Raw genomic sequence first — 17,252 nt, forward strand, 5'->3', positions numbered from 1 at the left:
TGGACTAAAAATACAAAATAGGTGAAAAACAAATATTGAAAACTTTTTTATATATAAGGTATGTGTTTAATGCAATATACCTTGGATATGGAAAAGCAATTACTCAAATGTTCTCATAATACTCTTATACTAAAATTACTTGAAACAATTTATAAAAAAAATATAATCAAAGAAAATTATATTTAATTTTCTAAATAATAACAATGGCATATAAAATGAAACACAAGGAGTATTTATACATAAAATTCGTTTCTATAAAGAATTTGGTGAACTTGTTTACTGCTACTGCGACAATTGAACACATCTTTTTTCTTGAAGTATAAACTTCTAATTTCTTTTGTCTTTGTATTTTCTGTATACATTTAACTAATGCATGAAAATTAAGTCTCAAGGATAATTTTGTATTTTAATAAAAATATACAAATTCTTCCTTCATAAGGTAGGGTAGATCTGCATACACATTACCCTCCCGACCCCACGTGTGAGATTTCACTGAATTTATTGTTGTTGTTGATAAAATAAACAAATGATTTTCCACAAACTTATTTTTTAGAGGTGAGAATTGTCATTCTAACTCTCATGGAATGAAAAATCTTTGTCCACGAAATTATTTTTATAACTTACAAAAAATTCAAGTTGGTGTTTATTAAAAAGTTTTCTCAAGTTCTTTTTAGTTTTTGTTATTTCTTAAAAAGGAAAACTACATTATGAAATTGTGGTGAGGGTGTTTTCCAAATAATGTTTCAATAAAAATCCCGCCCCACCCCACCCACTCACTCCACCCTAAATAAAAATATTATTAATAATACTTTCTTTTCATCTTATAGATAGTTTTTTTTTTATTTCAACAAATGAGTATTTTTTTCATGATATAAAAAAGTATTTGTTTTCATTTTAACAAAAGGAATACTTTCTTTTCATGTAGAAAAAGTATTTTTTTTCATTTCAATAAAAAAAATATTTTTTACTCTCTAATCAAACAATAAAAAATACTTTTGGTAAAAAAAATTTCATTCACGTGATCCATCTGAATATTTCATAAAAACATTTTTGGCGGAAAACATTTTCCTTAGTAGCAAACACACCCATCTGAATATTTCTTACTAAATAAAAAGACTCACGTGATCCGCCCTGCGAAAAGCTCGCTGGAATTCAGTTAAAAAGTCAAAATTAAATTATTAAACAACAAAAAGCTATAAATATGGTGGTGAAATTTTCCGAATTCTGCTTCTAATGCTTTTAACGTTCTATCAAACACTTAGCGCACATCACTTACCTCCATTTCCGTGATCCGAAGTTTTTCAGGTTCTTCCATTTTCTTCCATTCTTTCTCCATATTACCTGTACGTATATTTGTATGAATATTATAATATATCCCATCTAAGTAGCAGATCTATAATTTCACAAAGCGTATTATTGCAATTTTCATCTCCCTGCGGAGGCGAATCGAAAATTTTGAATCATTTGGTGCACTGCTTAACATATTCTTAGTTTTTGCTTTAAAAAATTCTCTGTACATATGTATACTGCATTTTTAAAATTTATTCACACACACGTGCATGTTGATCCACCGCATATATGATGGATTCGTGTATGGTTTTTAATGGATTGTTATATCTCGTTGAGTAAATCACATTTATATCGGAATTGGACGTTTATTTTCAGCTGAGCTGGTTTTGTATGGATGCACGATTGCGATGAGGTAAGAATTTGGATGTGAAATTGCAAAATGATTTGCATTTAGCTTCTTCTTTTTTTTTTTTAATGATATAAGAGGTGGAAAAATTACATTTGATGTGCAGATTTTGAGGTTGGGATTGGAGAAAAAGCGAAAATGAGCGAAGGGCAGAGGTTTCAGCTGGGGACCATAGGGGCACTGAGTTTGTCGGTGGTGTCTTCTGTGTCCATTGTTATTTGCAATAAGGCGCTTATTAGCACCCTAGGTTTTACATTTGGTTAGTTTCATAACTTCTCTCAAAAGGCATTTCTTTTTTGTGTATTTCTGTGTGTGTGCGTGTGTGTTTTCTTCCATTAGTATAATGACTAATTTTACGAGTGAGTTGCTTATGTTGTAGAACTTGCTTCGTGAAATTAGGTACTTGCTTTACAATTAACATTTAATTTACCTTGAAAAGATAAATTATTTAATGCATTTAGAGGGGGAATGGACATTTTCATATAGCCAACAGGAACTATTCAGATTGAGGCATAATTGATTGATTCGTTGATTACTTTCACATGGTGAATCACCAGAGTTTGTGGGGGAAAAGATTTCTAAGATTGTTGTTGTTTGGACGAATGTCATTCAGTAAACCTCAATATTTTACGCCAAAAAAATGGGTTCGACTGTTTGTAATTAGTCGGTAGCAGAAACAGCTAAAATATTTTGGCTTGGTTATTTCTTTTGTTTATGTTCTTCTTTACATACAACAACAACAACATACTCAGTATAATCACACAAGTGGGATAAAGAGGCTGTTTCCGCTAGACCCTCGGCTCAAGAAAAAGTGAAACCTTCAGTTGATCAACTTGCAATTATTTCCTCTGTTCCTCTAATGTATAACAACTTAATTTGACAGTTGATCAACTTGGCTTATGTCATACTGGTAGGAGGAGAGAACATAAAATCAGGTCCAAGTGTATGCATAGTAGTTAAACAAAAAGTATAACATAATGCAAATCACTCTTGTGCATTTACATCTAAAATATGTTAAACACCTCTTAGACATCCCAGAAACAATTTATTAGGCTGTCAGTTGGCACTTCCAGTTTGGTTCTTGAAAAACCTAATAAAAGAAATTGTCAATTTTATTTTGTTCAGCTTTCAGTTCTAACTTTTTATGTTACTTTCTCAGCTACGACTTTGACAAGCTGGCATCTTCTAGTTACATTTTGTTCTCTCCATGTGGCTATATGGATGAGATTGTTTGAGCACAAGCCTTTTGATCCGAAAGCTGTTATGGGCTTCGGAATACTGAATGGGTCCTCCATTGGACTTCTTAATCTAAGCCTGGGGTTTAATTCTGTCGGTTTTTATCAGGTTCATTCTTTTTCCTTTCTGCTATTAATGACTATCTGGCAAAATAAATTTTAAACCTGTCTGCCTTTACTAGTGATATATCAGGTTAAGATCTTTTTCTTGTTGTTTTTAACTCTCTTTTCTTTAAGTTTTCCTTTTTCTCATTTCTTGTCCCCTTATTTCTGTACCTATGTTTCAAGGTATAACAATGTATCCGCTGGAAATTAGTTTGATATAGTAAAGTGTTTATAAGATCTAGAAGCTGAACGGCATGATTTTACAACTGGAAATAGATTGTTCCTCTATGACCTTAAGTTACTCACGATGAAGATGTGCTGCCAAAATCTTATCATGAAATGTTTAATGGTCATTACGACATTAACAATCAACATAGCTAGCTGAATTCTAAGGTCTTTTCCATTTTCATTCTTTGGAAAGGGCAGCAAGCTTCTTCCTTTTTGTGGTTAGACACGAATTTACTTGATGTGATGTGATCCTCTTGTTTCCTGCTGCTCTCAAACTCTCATTATAGCTTAATTCTATTTTGTCTCTGCAGAGGAGATCTTTAGCTTATGGTTAATTTCGAAACTTAAATGCAGTTATTTGTTCTGATCTTTTTACTGCTTTTGCATTATAGATGACAAAATTAGCTATCATCCCCTGTACAGTTCTTTTGGAGACTCTTTTCTACAGGAAAAAGTTCAGGTAAAATTTGCTAATGTTGACTTACTCAATTTTCTTTACTATTTCCGAAAAGTTCTTCAAAAGTGAGTCTATGTTTACACTAGGTAGATGGAGTATCACAGTACATTACCTTCACAGCCATTGTTATTTCTCTTTTGGAGCATTTTTCTCTTCCAAATAGTGATCTATTCTCGTTTTGTTAAGCTTGGAACATTACATTGAGGAAGCTTTTTCACCACCATGTGTTTGGCTCAATCCAGAATTAATTTCTTTGAATAATTAGAATTTGAGCCTGAATAGTCACATATACATTCATTTCTTCTTGATTTGATAAAGATCAACTTAGACAAAAAATATGGCAAAAGAAAGGTGTTTAAGACAACTATCTGCATCAAAATCTATATAAAACGGCAAGTAGTGTCTAGAGGAAAATACTCAGGCACCTTTGATTGAGTATGCGCCCCTTGCATGTCTATTTTACTTTTGTAGATCCTGAAGGTGTTTTTTTTTCTTTCAAATAGGGGTGATCAGGTGCATTATGCAGGCTGAAAGTAATTCAAACATTTGCTAGATTTTGGACCCAAAAAAAAGTTGGTTAGCTTCTATCAGGGAATGCTAGCAAAAGCGCTTTCATCATCTTAGCTAATTGATTTTTGTGTTAGAAATTCTACTACTTTAAGATTATGACTGAAAGTCTACTGGTACTAGACAAAGATCTTAAGTGCCATTAACAGGGTTAAAGGTAAAGCAGAAGATTAAGTTCTTGACAAATTGTGCTTTTGAAATGCATATATGCCTGTGAAATGCTGTTAATCATTAAGATTGTTAGAGCCAACCATATCAATTTTTTTTTAGGGTCCTTAACAATTCAGAGATCCATTTGGAACATTCTCGGTCAATTTCATTAGTTTTCCTGTTAGGTTTGACCACTCTCAAGATTGTTTCTCCTATTTTTATGTGATGTTGAGAAGCATCCTTGTCAACATGGATGGAATCTCTTTCAAGGAAATTCTTTCTTGTTTGATTCAAATATTGACGATTATTTAAGCCTGAGTTAGATGCAATATTGAGGTTGCAAGTGACTGGTAAATTATCATATAAAAATAATAGTCATGGGGCGGTAAGTCATGGAACTATTTGAAAAGGTGAGAGGAGATAATGGGTGGTTTTTACTCTGAGTATCAGTGTGCACAAATAGAGTTTATTTTTCGCTCCAATATTATTATTATTACTATTATTATTTTGATAACTGAGAAACCCTGAGGGTCAGTGAGGCACGGTTCGAAACTCATGGATAATGAGCCCAACGTTCTAACCTTCTCCACTTAAATACTAGGCTTTTGCCTATGAGAGAGTCCAATTCATGACATGCGCCTAATCCACACGTCACGCACTGCACTCTTACTACTAGACCAAAGCCCTGGAAACTATTTTGGCTCCGCTATTGTGATCTAATTAACCTCTATGTATCTGTTGGTCCTCAGTGATGTTAGTGCTCTATGAAGTGATACTTTTAGCTCTACAAGTTCTGCTTTCATCTACTGTTTCGCTTTATGCATTTATGAAATTACTCTTTTAGTTGTGCATATTTACTAACGAGTTTATTTTTCTCTCAACTATGATTTGCAGTAGGAATATCCAGCTTGCACTTACTGTTCTTCTCTTTGGGGTTGGAATTGCTACAGTAACTGATTTGCAGCTCAATCTCTTGGGTTCTGTTTTATCTATGTTTGCAATTGTCACCACTTGTATTGCACAGATTGTATCCTTTGCTGTATTGCCAATCAATTCTTTCTGTTCTTTGCCTCAGTGGCTCCATGCCTCCATCCACTTCATAGATCTTCAGTTTAGCAACCTTATTTGTGGCAAATAAGATTTAAATTTTTTTTGGAAGTTATTTATATGTATTAGCAAATGCTGTAGGACCTATAATTTACAACGATTGTATCATATCTTTCTCTTGCTTGGATATCTTAACCCATCTTCTCAGATGACGAATACCATCCAGAAGAAGTTCAAAGTTTCTTCAACCCAGCTCCTGTATCAGTCTTGTCCTTATCAATCACTTACTTTGTTTATAGTAGGACCATTTTTGGATGGGCTTTTGACAAGTCAGAATGTGTTTGCTTTCAACTACACACCAAAAGTTCTGGTAAGTTAGAATTTTTTTTTTTTCAATTGTAAGTTAGATATTAGCATTATTCATTAACTTCAACGTGTTGATGGCAGGCCTTTATTGTTCTCTCTTGCCTTATATCTGTGTCCGTGAATTTCAGTACTTTTTTGGTAATTGGCAAGACTTCTCCAGTCACCTATCAGGTCCTTGGACATCTAAAAACATGTCTTGTTTTGGCCTTTGGGTATGTTCTTCTTCATGACCCCTTCAGCTGGCGAAACATTCTGGGCATTGTCATTGCTATGCTTGGAATGATACTCTATTCCTATTGTTGCACCATTGAGAGCCAGCAGAAGTCCATAGAGGCTGCATCCCATCTCTCTCAGGTATTATTACACCTTTGTTTTTTAGTATTCTACATTATGTCGTGTCTTTCCGGAACATAGACAGACAAAAAGGTACTCCTATTTTTCATACTAAGGGCCAATGATTTGCAAGATTGCCAGTAATGGAGGCCGGTAGGCCCAATATTACCTCCTCTCATTTCACCTGATTACACTACTGCTAAATCTGCAATATGCTTACAAATGGATCAGTTAGTGACACGGCTCCATTTACTACCTCCTATTGTGTTACCTCATTACACTACTACTACTACTACTACTACTACTACTACTACTACTACTGCATTTGTGTTATGATTTGCTAACAAAACTGTTTAGTTAGTTGCACCCCCATAGGAAGGGCAGATCTAGAAGAAAGTTAATATTTAAACCTTATGCTCCCTTCACTTTAAATCGCTGATCTTCTGGGAACTTGTTTTTTATTAAGTATTAAATTTTCCTCTATGTTAGACACATAGATGTACTAATCCTACCTGCTGTTTCTGTGGTTGAAGGTCAAGGAAAGTGAATCTGATCCTCTAATAAATGTTGAAAAAGGCACTGGCAATTTAGCAGATAGTGTTGTTGCAAAGGCTCCTGGCTGGAATTCTAGCAAGGATCAGCATGTATAAAATTTCTGACGGTTGGCTATTGACTAGCGGTTGATCAGAGTATAGATATAAGTTTTCAGCGATGAAGATGTCGCTGCGAAGTTTCCCATACGTCGCAGAATGTGTTACAACTTACAGGATTTGAAAAGAATATAGCTTTCTAATTTGCAGTTGGTAGATTTGAAGGAAAGGATAGCTGTCCTAACGTAGCAGTTTCTTCTTGTACGAGTTAGACATATATATAGCTTACAGTTTTTCCTAGTTAAGTATTATGTTCTTCAGAAACTCTCAGATTAGTTTTTCTCGGATTAGTTTGTTCTTATGAAGACAACGAAGATGTTGCAATCAGATTTCAATTCATAAAAGGTAATAAAATTTTGATTGACTTGTAAAATAGCAGCTTTGCCATTCTTTTTTAGACGAAGTAATATGGGTTTGTAACTTTGTATGGAGGGACAGTGCAATCAAAACTAGAACTACTCCTAAGGTCGACGGAAAAACGCAAAAAAGTGGAAAAACGTTTGCACCAGCCGGGAATCGAACCCGGGTCTGTACCGTGGCAGGGTACTATTCTACCACTAGACCACTGGTGCTTAACACTTGTAATTTGTTCTACAATATATTCTACGTTCACTATAATTTCATTTGGCAAAATGATTTTATTATTTACTCATTCCGTTCAAACTATTTTCTTATTCATCAATTTTAAAAATAATGACATATTTTTTATTTGAAAATAATTAAATTTATAGCCTCTATTTTATCTAATGAGAAACTTTTATAGTCTTATAAATATTATAGTATGTTTAAGACCATAAATTTTAAAAATATTATAATAATATAAATATTAAGAAGCATAAGTTTCCAAGAATATTATTTTTTTTCTTAAATTTCGTATCATTGACTCTCTGTCACATAATCTTGAGACTTGAGGTAATATACTACTATCAGTAACATTAAAGAAACTTTAAGGGGCAGAATGATCAGCCGCGAAAATTAGGGGTACTCCAATATTACCATCGATTTACATTGCTCCCTTTCTCTGAAAAAAAAAAAACGAAAACCCTAGGTTCTGTAAGCAGCCGTCGAGTTCAAGCCAGCTCCGAAAATGGTAAGAGAAAGTTTAACTTTTCTACAATGTCAGTTAAATCTCAGCAAACTATCGCTCCCTAAGCTTTTTATTTGTCAAATTTGCAGACGTTCAAGAGAAGGAACGGAGGTCGCAACAAGCATGGACGTGGCCACGTCAAATTCGTGCGTTGCTCCAACTGCGGCAAATGCTGCCCTAAGGTACCACTTTAAATACTGAGATAAGCACACGATGGTTTTGGATCATAAATATTATCGGTTTTTTTTGTTCCTCTGAAACTATTGTTGATCCTTTTTTATTTTAGGTGCATTGTACGATTTTATTTGCTTTCCGAGATCCACGTTGTCTGTTGAGCTTTTATACATAGAGTTGTGAGCCTTTAGTGTAAGATAATGAACAAATTGCCCTGTGAGATGAATGATTTGTACTTGAATGAACCCTGTAGCACTTGTTCAGACCCAAATTCACTTAAGTATTTATAAATATTTGAATGTGAACCCAGTTATTATTATTGTATATTAACTCGAGGTCATTGGAGTAACTCATAAACTTCAAATACTGGATGCGTCTGTAATATAACTAACCTCATCTAGTTTGAGGTGTAGTTTGTTGATTGACACGCAGAGTTGTAGATGCCTGCTGGTTAGTGCTTGTCACCTTGTTGATCGGGTTTGATGAAAGTGCTGTGCATGTTCAGTAGTAGTTCGGGAACTTCATCAGTTTGATGATTTATGTTATTTAGTATAGTTCATATTGTGGAAGTCTGTTCTCTGAGTTATAGCCGAGATCTACAGTAGAGTCTCTGTTTTGTATCTTATGACCAACACGGTAACAAGAGAGGTGTGTGGCTCAACTTTCTTTTGGCATTGTTATCATGCTATGATGTTGATATAAGACAAGTTTTTTAACAAGAGTTTGCTACTTAATTTGATGTTTAGTACTCCTATTATGACAGGACAAAGCCATCAAGAGGTTTCTTGTGAGGAATATTGTTGAGCAAGCAGCTGTTAGGGATGTGCAGGAAGCTTGTGCTTTTGAAAGTGAGCCTCTTTTTTTCTTTTCCTGTGAATATGTTGTGGAAGAGACTATAGAGTGGGTCTTTCTTTGTTTCTTAGTGATCCTCGTGGAGCACTAGTTTATGCTCATACAGCAGCTAACATGAAATATGTTCTCTGCAGCGTACACTCTGCCTAAGCTGTATCTGAAGATGCAATATTGTGTATCATGTGCCATCCACTCAAAGGTGGTTAGGGTCCGCTCTCGAACTGATAGGAGGGTCCGTGAGCCTCCACAGCGATTCAGGCGCCCAAGGGTATTCTAATTTCGATGCTTTGTGCAACATATGTTATGAGCTTTAGTGAACCAATCTTGGTCTTTTGCTTAACTAGAGCTTCTTTGTGGTTATTTCAGGATGATGCTCCAAAGCCTGGTCAAGCTCCACGGGTTCCTGGAGCTGCTCCTACGGCAGCTCGTACTTGAGTGCCTGGTGTTTTGATCATGTTGTTTGACTTGGATTCTAGATAATGTGAAAGTTACTATGAAGTTTTGTTATATATGGTGGTTTTGAGTACTTTTTTGGGGGTTCAGTTTAATGGGACCAAGTACTATTTTATGGCATGAGATTCTGGCTGGAGAATAGAGAGATTTAAGTTCTATGAATTTATGCATTTACTGTTTGCTTTGAGATATCACATCTGCCTGATTTGTCAAATAATCAGTTAGTTTTTTCTAAATCTGAATACCAAATACAAACCTTGTTGGAAGCAATGCCGCTGATGTAAGGCTAAACAGACAGCCCTTACATATTGAATTTTATGAGTTATTTTTCTACTGAGAATATCGGAATACCTGGTCGTTGTTTCTAAATCGAGATGAATTAGCCAGTGATTGCAAGTTCAACTTTCTTCATCATTGTGGTCGTTTGAGTATAATATTGTTTCTTGTATTCAACTCCAACTAATATCCATCCTGCAGTATACAATATATTTTACTTTCTAGAATGAAGTTAGAGAATTGTATATAGCCGGTTTGCCTTAATGGTTTGTCTAGCCATAATAGAGCGTTCAGGTTTGTTGGATTGTCATTTCCCTTTCCTCGTGAAATTTCCTAACATCCATAGCGAGAAATCGAGATAACTTCAAGAGATAATTGTGAATTTTTAGTCTTATTTGTCAAGGTTCACATACTTTTCCATTTAGGGTCTGTTTGGAAAGCCATCAGGTAATTGGAATAGGTATAATTACTAAGGTAGTAATTACACAGTATTGTAATTACAACGAACTCTTTGTTTGTCATAATGTAATTACAGTGTAATTACAAGTATACTATTTGGTTGCACAAGTGTAATTATACAGTTAGATTAAATTATAAATATAAATTTAATTATCAAAAATTAAAAAGTTAAGATTTAACAAATATATGCCTTTATAAATAATATTATATTTGATATCTAAGATAGATATTGTGTTTTGAAAATATATTAATTACTAATCATATATTTGTAACTAATATTATAAAAATAATTGATATATATATATATATATATTTCAAATTAATGTAATATTTTACTTTAATCAATTATAAAAACTAAAAATACATATTTTGTAAGAATATCATGGACTGCATGCTTGATAAAATGATTAGTAATGTCATAACATTACTCAAATATTTTACGAAAAAATAATCTATCAATTTTAACTGAAAAATAAATGTCATGCAATCCAAATTAATAAGTGAATAGTACTAAACAAAATAAAATGGAAGCAAAAATATAACATAAATTAAAAATCCAAAATAAATAAATAAACATAATACTCTTATGTAAAATTACAACATAACATAAAATAAGTTTCAACATAATTTAAGTAAATATAATTCAAAAGAAAAGGAAAACATAAGTCTTTAACCTCATTCAACAACGAGATTCCACTTTAATGACATCACTCATTATATGCTAAGTTTATTAATGATTCATTATTTTTAATATTAGGAGGAGGAGTTTCAAACTAGAATAATAGCACAATTATGCTTAATGAAAAAAAAAATGAGCAACTACATGGAATCAAAGGTTGAAAAATAAGAATATTATTTGAATATTAAAAAGTAATCTATCATTTTAATATAGTTAAGTTTACATATAATCTCATCAAATAACAAAGTTCAACTTTAATGACTTCACTCATTATAAGTCAAGTTTGCGGATGACTTATTCTTTCTAACATTACGGGTATAATTTTTAGAAAAATTAGAATAATAACATAGCTAAATGTAATAAGAAAATAAAGAAAAATAATTAAGAAAGAAACAAAATTATGAGAAATTTTGTAGAAACACGTGAAGTAAAGGTTGAAAAATGAGAAATAAGGAAATAAAAAATAAATAACATAAAAAAATAATATTTGAAAAAAAAAGAATTTAAAAAGTTTAAAAAATTAAAAAGAAAAAAAGAATAGAAATAAAAAGTAAATTAAAGAAATAAAAGAGATTCAAAAAATAACATGGTAATTACACCATGTAAATTACCAGCAATTCTCAGCTCCCCCGAGAATTGAAGAGTATAATTACACCCCTTCAATTACACTCAATTACATGCTAATCAAGTAATTACTTGGTCAGACAAACATGCCAAAACAGTATAATTATACCCAATTACATCCAAATCTAATTACAGGATGACTTTCCAAACAGCCCATAGAGTTTGCTTTGCTACTGCCAACAATTATTACGTAAAGGGGCTTATCCAAACAAACAGAATCATTTGTCTGATCAGTGGTAGCTTTCTTTTTTCCTTTTGTATACAGTTATGTCACTGGGAAGTTGCACGCTTAAACTGTGACCCAATAAGTTTGGTGGCTCTACGGCACTAAACTTAAGAAAACGACTTTTTTTAGGAAGAGACACTAACATTTTTTTAAGATAATTTTCTATTCTATTTCTAGCATGGATAGCTCACATATATAACATGATAAATGAATTATAATAGCGGGTAGAACTACGCCGACAATGTAAAAATATTATGTTGGGTATGAGAACAAAGTCCTATATCGGTAGCTGAAAAGATTGTGAGCCTACACATAAGGTGTGAGGATCTCTTAATAGTGTGAGGCCTTTTGGGAAAACCGTGCGGGATTGGCCCAAAACGGACAATATCACACCATGTTAAGAGTGTATTTGAACTGTTTTAGCCCAACAACTGGTATCAGAGCCCAGGTTCTGCGGGATGAGTATGTCGATGGCAGAGTGATGGTGCGACACTCGGTTTGGAGACGCGCACATAAAAAGAAGCTAGTTGCGGGCTTCAATTGTCATAAACACTCTAACAATGTAGGTGGCACACAGTGAATCTCAGAAAGAAAAAGACCCGTGAATTGGTGGGTGTGCGAACAAAGTCTCACGTTGGTAGTTGAAAAGATTAAGAGCCTACATATAAGGTGTAGCCGTGTAGGGATCCTTAATGGTGTAAGGCCTTTTGGGAAAAATCGTGCTGGCTTGGCCCAAAGCGAACAATATCACACCATGTTAAGGGTGTATTTGGGCTAGTTTAGCCCAATATATTAGCATTGTCTTCTACATAATTTAAAGAAAATTTTACTTCATATATGAAAGGTATATACCTTATTTATTATAAACCAAAATTATTTTAAAATATTATTTTCTATAACTACCTTTTATATTTTATAGCAAAATAGAAATTTATGATATATACTACCATTGAGGCATGCAATACGCTATTTATGTTTTTCCTCTCTCTTTCTTTGAATTAACACAAGATTCTCTCTCAGATTTTTTCTTCTTTCTCTCTCTTCATTCTCTCTCTCTTCGAGCAACTCAAGCCCTAGTATTGATGGCAGACGAGAAAGAAGAATCTCTCTCTCTCTTCGAGCAACTCAAGATATATGCCCTATTATTGATGACCGACGAGACATTAGAATAGAGTAAAAGGCAATCGAAAAACAGAAAAGAGTGAAATTTTAGAAGAGAAAGGAGCAATGTGATGAACTCTTATCATAAATTTGTTGTACGGATCCGACAAATTTTCTTCTCTTCTTGGTCGGAAAATGCCATCTCCGACGAGCTTTCTTCTCTTCTTTGCAATTTAGTCACATACAATGATACAAATATATTGTATTATGTACAAATTCACTCAAATACATTATATTTTTTATATAAATATATTTTTTTGCCTGTATTTATGTAGTTCGAAGATCTGTATTTTTTTAACATAGCTGAATACACATGTATTCATGCATACTGTACATACTGTCACGACCCCAATTGTCACCCTCCGTAGGTTGTTGTGATGACACCTAGTCTCTAAAACTAGGTAAGCCTAACAATTTACGGAAATACATAAAATAAAACTGAAGCTCAATTCTCAACATATGAAATAAATATAAACTGCAATTCAATAATTTCAACTCCCAAAACTCGGTAGAAATAAGTCACAAGCTTCTAAGAGGAATACTAAGTATCTCTATACATCAGAGTCAACCAAAATAAGGAAACAACATGATCAAGATAGAGGGGGACTCCGAGGTCTGTGGACGCTGGCAGATGTACCTTGAAGTCTCTATATACAAGTAGCTCACTGATATCTGGGCTGGTAAGCGGTACTTGGATCTGCACAAAAAGATGTGTAAAAGAGTAGTATGAGTACACCACAACGGTACCTAGTAAATGCCAAACCTAACATCGGTAGAGTAGTGATGAGGTCAGTTCAAGCCCTACTGAAAATAAGAGAAAAATAAGACAGAGTATATAATAATATAATGAGATGACTGAGGAGTGAACAAAACAACAAATAGAGGTAAACAACAGGAGGCGCTCCCGAGGTATCAGCTCGTAGTCCCAAAAGTAAATATGCAGTGCAAGGGATCTCCCGAGGAAACGCCTCGTAGTCCCAAAGTAAATATGCAGTAAGTGGGAATCTCCCGAGGAACTACTTCGTAATCCAAAATGTAAATATGCAGTACAAGGGGATCTCACGAGGAACCGCCTTGTAGTCCCAAAGTAAATATGAAACGGATAACCGAAGGAAAACAATAAATTTACAGCAAGAACCTTACAGTTAAAGATTTAAATCAAATCAAGGAAGCAAGTAATTCAGCTAAGCATGTTACACATATTACAAGTAAGAGTTAAGGCACATAGACATGTGATACTAGGCTAAACATGATCACTACATATACTAAAGCAACTCAGTTAAAGAATTTAAAAGAAGACTACTCATTAAGAACTAATATTTCCAAATTTAGCCCGTGTACGCACTCGTAACCTCGCGTACACGGCGCTCACGTATCACAAAATATTATAACAATATCAAATTCTAAGGGATTCCCCCCCCCCCCCACAGGGTTAAACAAGCCACTTACTTCGAACCACGCTCAATCAGTCAAGTAGTATGCCTTTCCCTCGATTTTTTAACTCCGATCGCCTCGAATCTAGTCATAATTAATTCGATTCAGTCAATACAAATTATAGGAATAAATTATATATGAAAATACAAATTTTCTAATAAAAATCCGAAATTTAACTCTAAAATCGCCCGTGGGGCCCACATTTCGGAACCCGACAAAAGTTATAAAATATGAACGCCCCATTCAACCACGAGTCCACTCGTACCAAATTTACTCAAATCCGATACCAAAATCTCAATCAAAATCCAAAAGTTTGGTTAAAGAACTACTTCCATTTCCCCCAAAATTCCCAACTCAAATCTTAAATTAGAAGGTGAAATTAATGATAGATTAGTGAGATATAACCAAAAATAAGTGAAGAATCATTACCCAATCGATGCCTCTGAAAATCCCTCAAAATCTTTTCCAAATCTGAGCTCTCTATCTCAAATTTTGATAAAAATGGCAAAAACCTTGATTTGAAATGTTTATATCTGCCCAGTGAAATCCTTCTTTGCGAACGCGGCCTCACTCTCGCGTTCGCGAAGCATAAAAATTCATTCAGTCCAAAACCTCCTTCGCGAACGCGTAAGCTAAATGCATGGGACCCCCTGCCCGTTCCTCTACGCGAAAGCGAGGTCCCTATCGCGAACGCGTAGGCTCAATGCTCCAGCTTTGCGAACGTGGGAACCATATCGTGAACGCTAAGAACAAAACCCAGTTGGCCTCCAAGATGCCTTACGCGAACGCGAGACCTCTCTCGCGAACGCGATGAAGGAAATCACCAACTGATGCGCCAGATTTTTCTGCAATTCCAACAAGTCCAAATCTAGTCCGTTAACCACCCGGAATCTACCCGAGGCCCCCGAGACCTCAACCAAATATACCAACAAGTCCTAAAATATCATACGAACTTAGTCAAAACCTCAAATCACATCAAACAACGCTAAAATCACGAATTATACCCCCAATTCAAGTTTAATGAACTTGAGAATTTTTAACTTCTACATTCGATGCCGAAACATATCAAATCAAGTCCGATTGACCTCAAATTTTGTATACAAGTCATAATTGATATTACGGATCTACTCCAACTTCCGAAATAGGAATCCGACCCTGCTATCAAAAAATTCACTCCCGGCCAATCTTTCCAAAAATTCAACTTTCGCCATTTCAAGTCTAATTCAGCTATAGACCTCCAATTCATAATCCGGACATGCTCATAAGTTCAAAATCACCCAACGAAACTAACGGAACCGACGAAACCCCATTCCAGAGTCATCTTCACACAGTTCCAACTACGGTCAAATTCCTAGAACTTAAGCTTTCGTTTTAGGGACTAAGTGTCCATTTCACTCCAAAATCAAAGACAAATCCCCTCGGCAAGTCACATAAGCATAAAATGATACAGGGGAGGCAGTAAATAGAGGATCGGGGCTAATACTCTCAAAATGACCGGTCGGGTCGTTACACATACAATATGCATAAATACATGATATAAACATTGAAATACACTGAATACAAATATTAAAATAGAACAAAATATAAACAACGAATATATTTAATTTTAAAATACAATGAAATACAGTAAAATACACTAAATACAAATGGAAATACAGTGAATACAACCAATGAAATATACTGAATACAGCAATAATAACATATATTAGGAATAACTAAAATACTATTAATACAAATACATTTGAATACACTGAATATAAAATAGCGAATACAATAAATACAAATATTGAATCTAATGAATGCAACAATAAAAAATATATTAAAACACACTAAATACAACAGTTATATACAACTGAAAAATTATTCTAATTAATTGGGTTGATAATGAGGCATGTTAGAATTGATTTTGTTGAGTTATATTTGGAGTGTATCACGTTAATTGATATTATTTCCGTTATTAGACAGCTGGACATACCTATTTTTAAGGTGATTGCCGTTACTGTATTCATGAATACATGGCGCGAATACATGCGCGTACAGCTGGACTGCCCTGATTTTAGACGCTTTTTGCTGTTGTATTCATGAATACAGCAACGCAAATACAGCGAATACATTACTGTAACAACTAAATAGTAGCTATGGTAAGTAATTATGTATATGATAACTATAGAAAGTTAATATCCACTAAACAATAGTGATTTATGAAAATTCCTCTAATTTAAAACCTTTTAGTAACTAGCTTACATAATGTACAACAAACAAAGAAAAAACAAGAATTATGGTCTCTCGTATAAGTGTAGAGACGGAGAGAGGAGGATGTGACATAATCCTTAGACTTGTGTGGCCCGCCGAGCAACAGAATTCTGAAAATACGAGATGGATAAAGAAGTTTGGATTTTCCTCCTATGCTAAAGTCAAGACGAATAGTTTTAACTCCAAATATCTCTATTCAGTGTCACTTCATAGGACAATAATTGTTGAAAATATGTTTAAGCGACAAATTAATAACACATTGAGATAACAAGTTTTAGGTTATATGTGCAATGGGAAAGATTAATTTACTCTAATTTAGTAATTTATGCTCACTCTATAATGTATTTCTCCAATATTTCTTTTCTTTGTTCAACATAGAGAGAGAGATCGAAACTCCTCTTTCGACAAGCAAGTTGGTCTTCACATGGTCGCACTTGACATGTTATCTTGATATTGAACTAAGGTAATAAATACATATTTTTTCATTACTATAATAATGTAAAAATATTATTTATTTACAATCATTCAATGAATATAAAATATTTGTATATTATATAAATGACATTATTCGCTTAACCATGAACCATGCGGTTAAGTGATATATGTTGATACTTTAATTTGTACTCCCTCCGTTTATTTTTACTTGTCCACTATACCGAACTAAGAGAAAGACAATTTTTTTTTTTTTTCCTGTTTTACCTTTATCATTAACTACTTATACCCCAAATTAATCTTATCAT

At 33.9% G+C, this 17,252-nt stretch overlaps 2 protein-coding genes and 1 non-coding gene across 3 annotated transcripts; 2 read left to right on the forward strand and 1 right to left on the reverse strand.

Annotated features, from left to right (window-relative positions):
- The first annotated feature begins 1,163 nt into the window (after nucleotides 1–1,163).
- LOC107775038 (UDP-xylose transporter 3) lies at nucleotides 1,164–7,207 on the forward strand. Its single transcript, XM_016594712.2, has 9 exons — nucleotides 1,164–1,305; nucleotides 1,666–1,702; nucleotides 1,803–1,955; nucleotides 2,856–3,040; nucleotides 3,657–3,724; nucleotides 5,333–5,465; nucleotides 5,694–5,855; nucleotides 5,933–6,205; nucleotides 6,718–7,207. Exons 3-9 carry the CDS (start codon nucleotides 1,835–1,837, stop codon nucleotides 6,832–6,834), a joined length of 1,059 nt encoding a protein of 352 aa, XP_016450198.1. The 5' UTR covers nucleotides 1,164–1,305; nucleotides 1,666–1,702; nucleotides 1,803–1,834; the 3' UTR covers nucleotides 6,835–7,207.
- A 128-nt stretch (nucleotides 7,208–7,335) lies between these two features.
- On the reverse strand, nucleotides 7,336–7,406 carry TRNAG-GCC (transfer RNA glycine (anticodon GCC)). Its single transcript has one exon. It is a non-coding gene; the product is annotated as a tRNA-Gly (tRNA).
- Nucleotides 7,407–7,785: 379 nt separating this feature from the next.
- LOC107775039 (small ribosomal subunit protein eS26x) lies at nucleotides 7,786–9,636 on the forward strand. The gene is made up of 5 exons (XM_016594713.2): nucleotides 7,786–7,924; nucleotides 8,011–8,103; nucleotides 8,859–8,943; nucleotides 9,082–9,215; nucleotides 9,314–9,636. Exons 1-5 carry the CDS (start codon nucleotides 7,922–7,924, stop codon nucleotides 9,380–9,382), a joined length of 384 nt encoding a protein of 127 aa, XP_016450199.1. The 5' UTR covers nucleotides 7,786–7,921; the 3' UTR covers nucleotides 9,383–9,636.
- Nucleotides 9,637–17,252: the final 7,616 nt, after the last annotated feature.

This window comes from Nicotiana tabacum, chromosome 22 (genome assembly GCF_000715075.1).
Source record: "Nicotiana tabacum cultivar K326 chromosome 22, ASM71507v2, whole genome shotgun sequence".
Classification (NCBI taxonomy): domain Eukaryota; kingdom Viridiplantae; phylum Streptophyta; class Magnoliopsida; order Solanales; family Solanaceae; genus Nicotiana; species Nicotiana tabacum.

Excerpts from the sequence above, each read along its gene's own strand:
- LOC107775038 (XM_016594712.2), top strand. The coding sequence starts at position 1,835 with ATGAGCGAAGGGCAGAGGTTTCAGCTGGGGACCATAGGGGCACTGAGT. Across the intron at positions 3,041-3,656 it reads ATTCTGTCGGTTTTTATCAG|ATGACAAAATTAGCTATCAT; the intron begins GTTCATTCTTTT and ends TTTGCATTATAG. Across the intron at positions 5,856-5,932 it reads ACTACACACCAAAAGTTCTG|GCCTTTATTGTTCTCTCTTG; the intron begins GTAAGTTAGAAT and ends TGTTGATGGCAG.
- LOC107775039 (XM_016594713.2), top strand. Across the intron at positions 8,944-9,081 it reads GGAAGCTTGTGCTTTTGAAA|CGTACACTCTGCCTAAGCTG; the intron begins GTGAGCCTCTTT and ends TGTTCTCTGCAG. Across the intron at positions 9,216-9,313 it reads AGCGATTCAGGCGCCCAAGG|GATGATGCTCCAAAGCCTGG; the intron begins GTATTCTAATTT and ends TGGTTATTTCAG.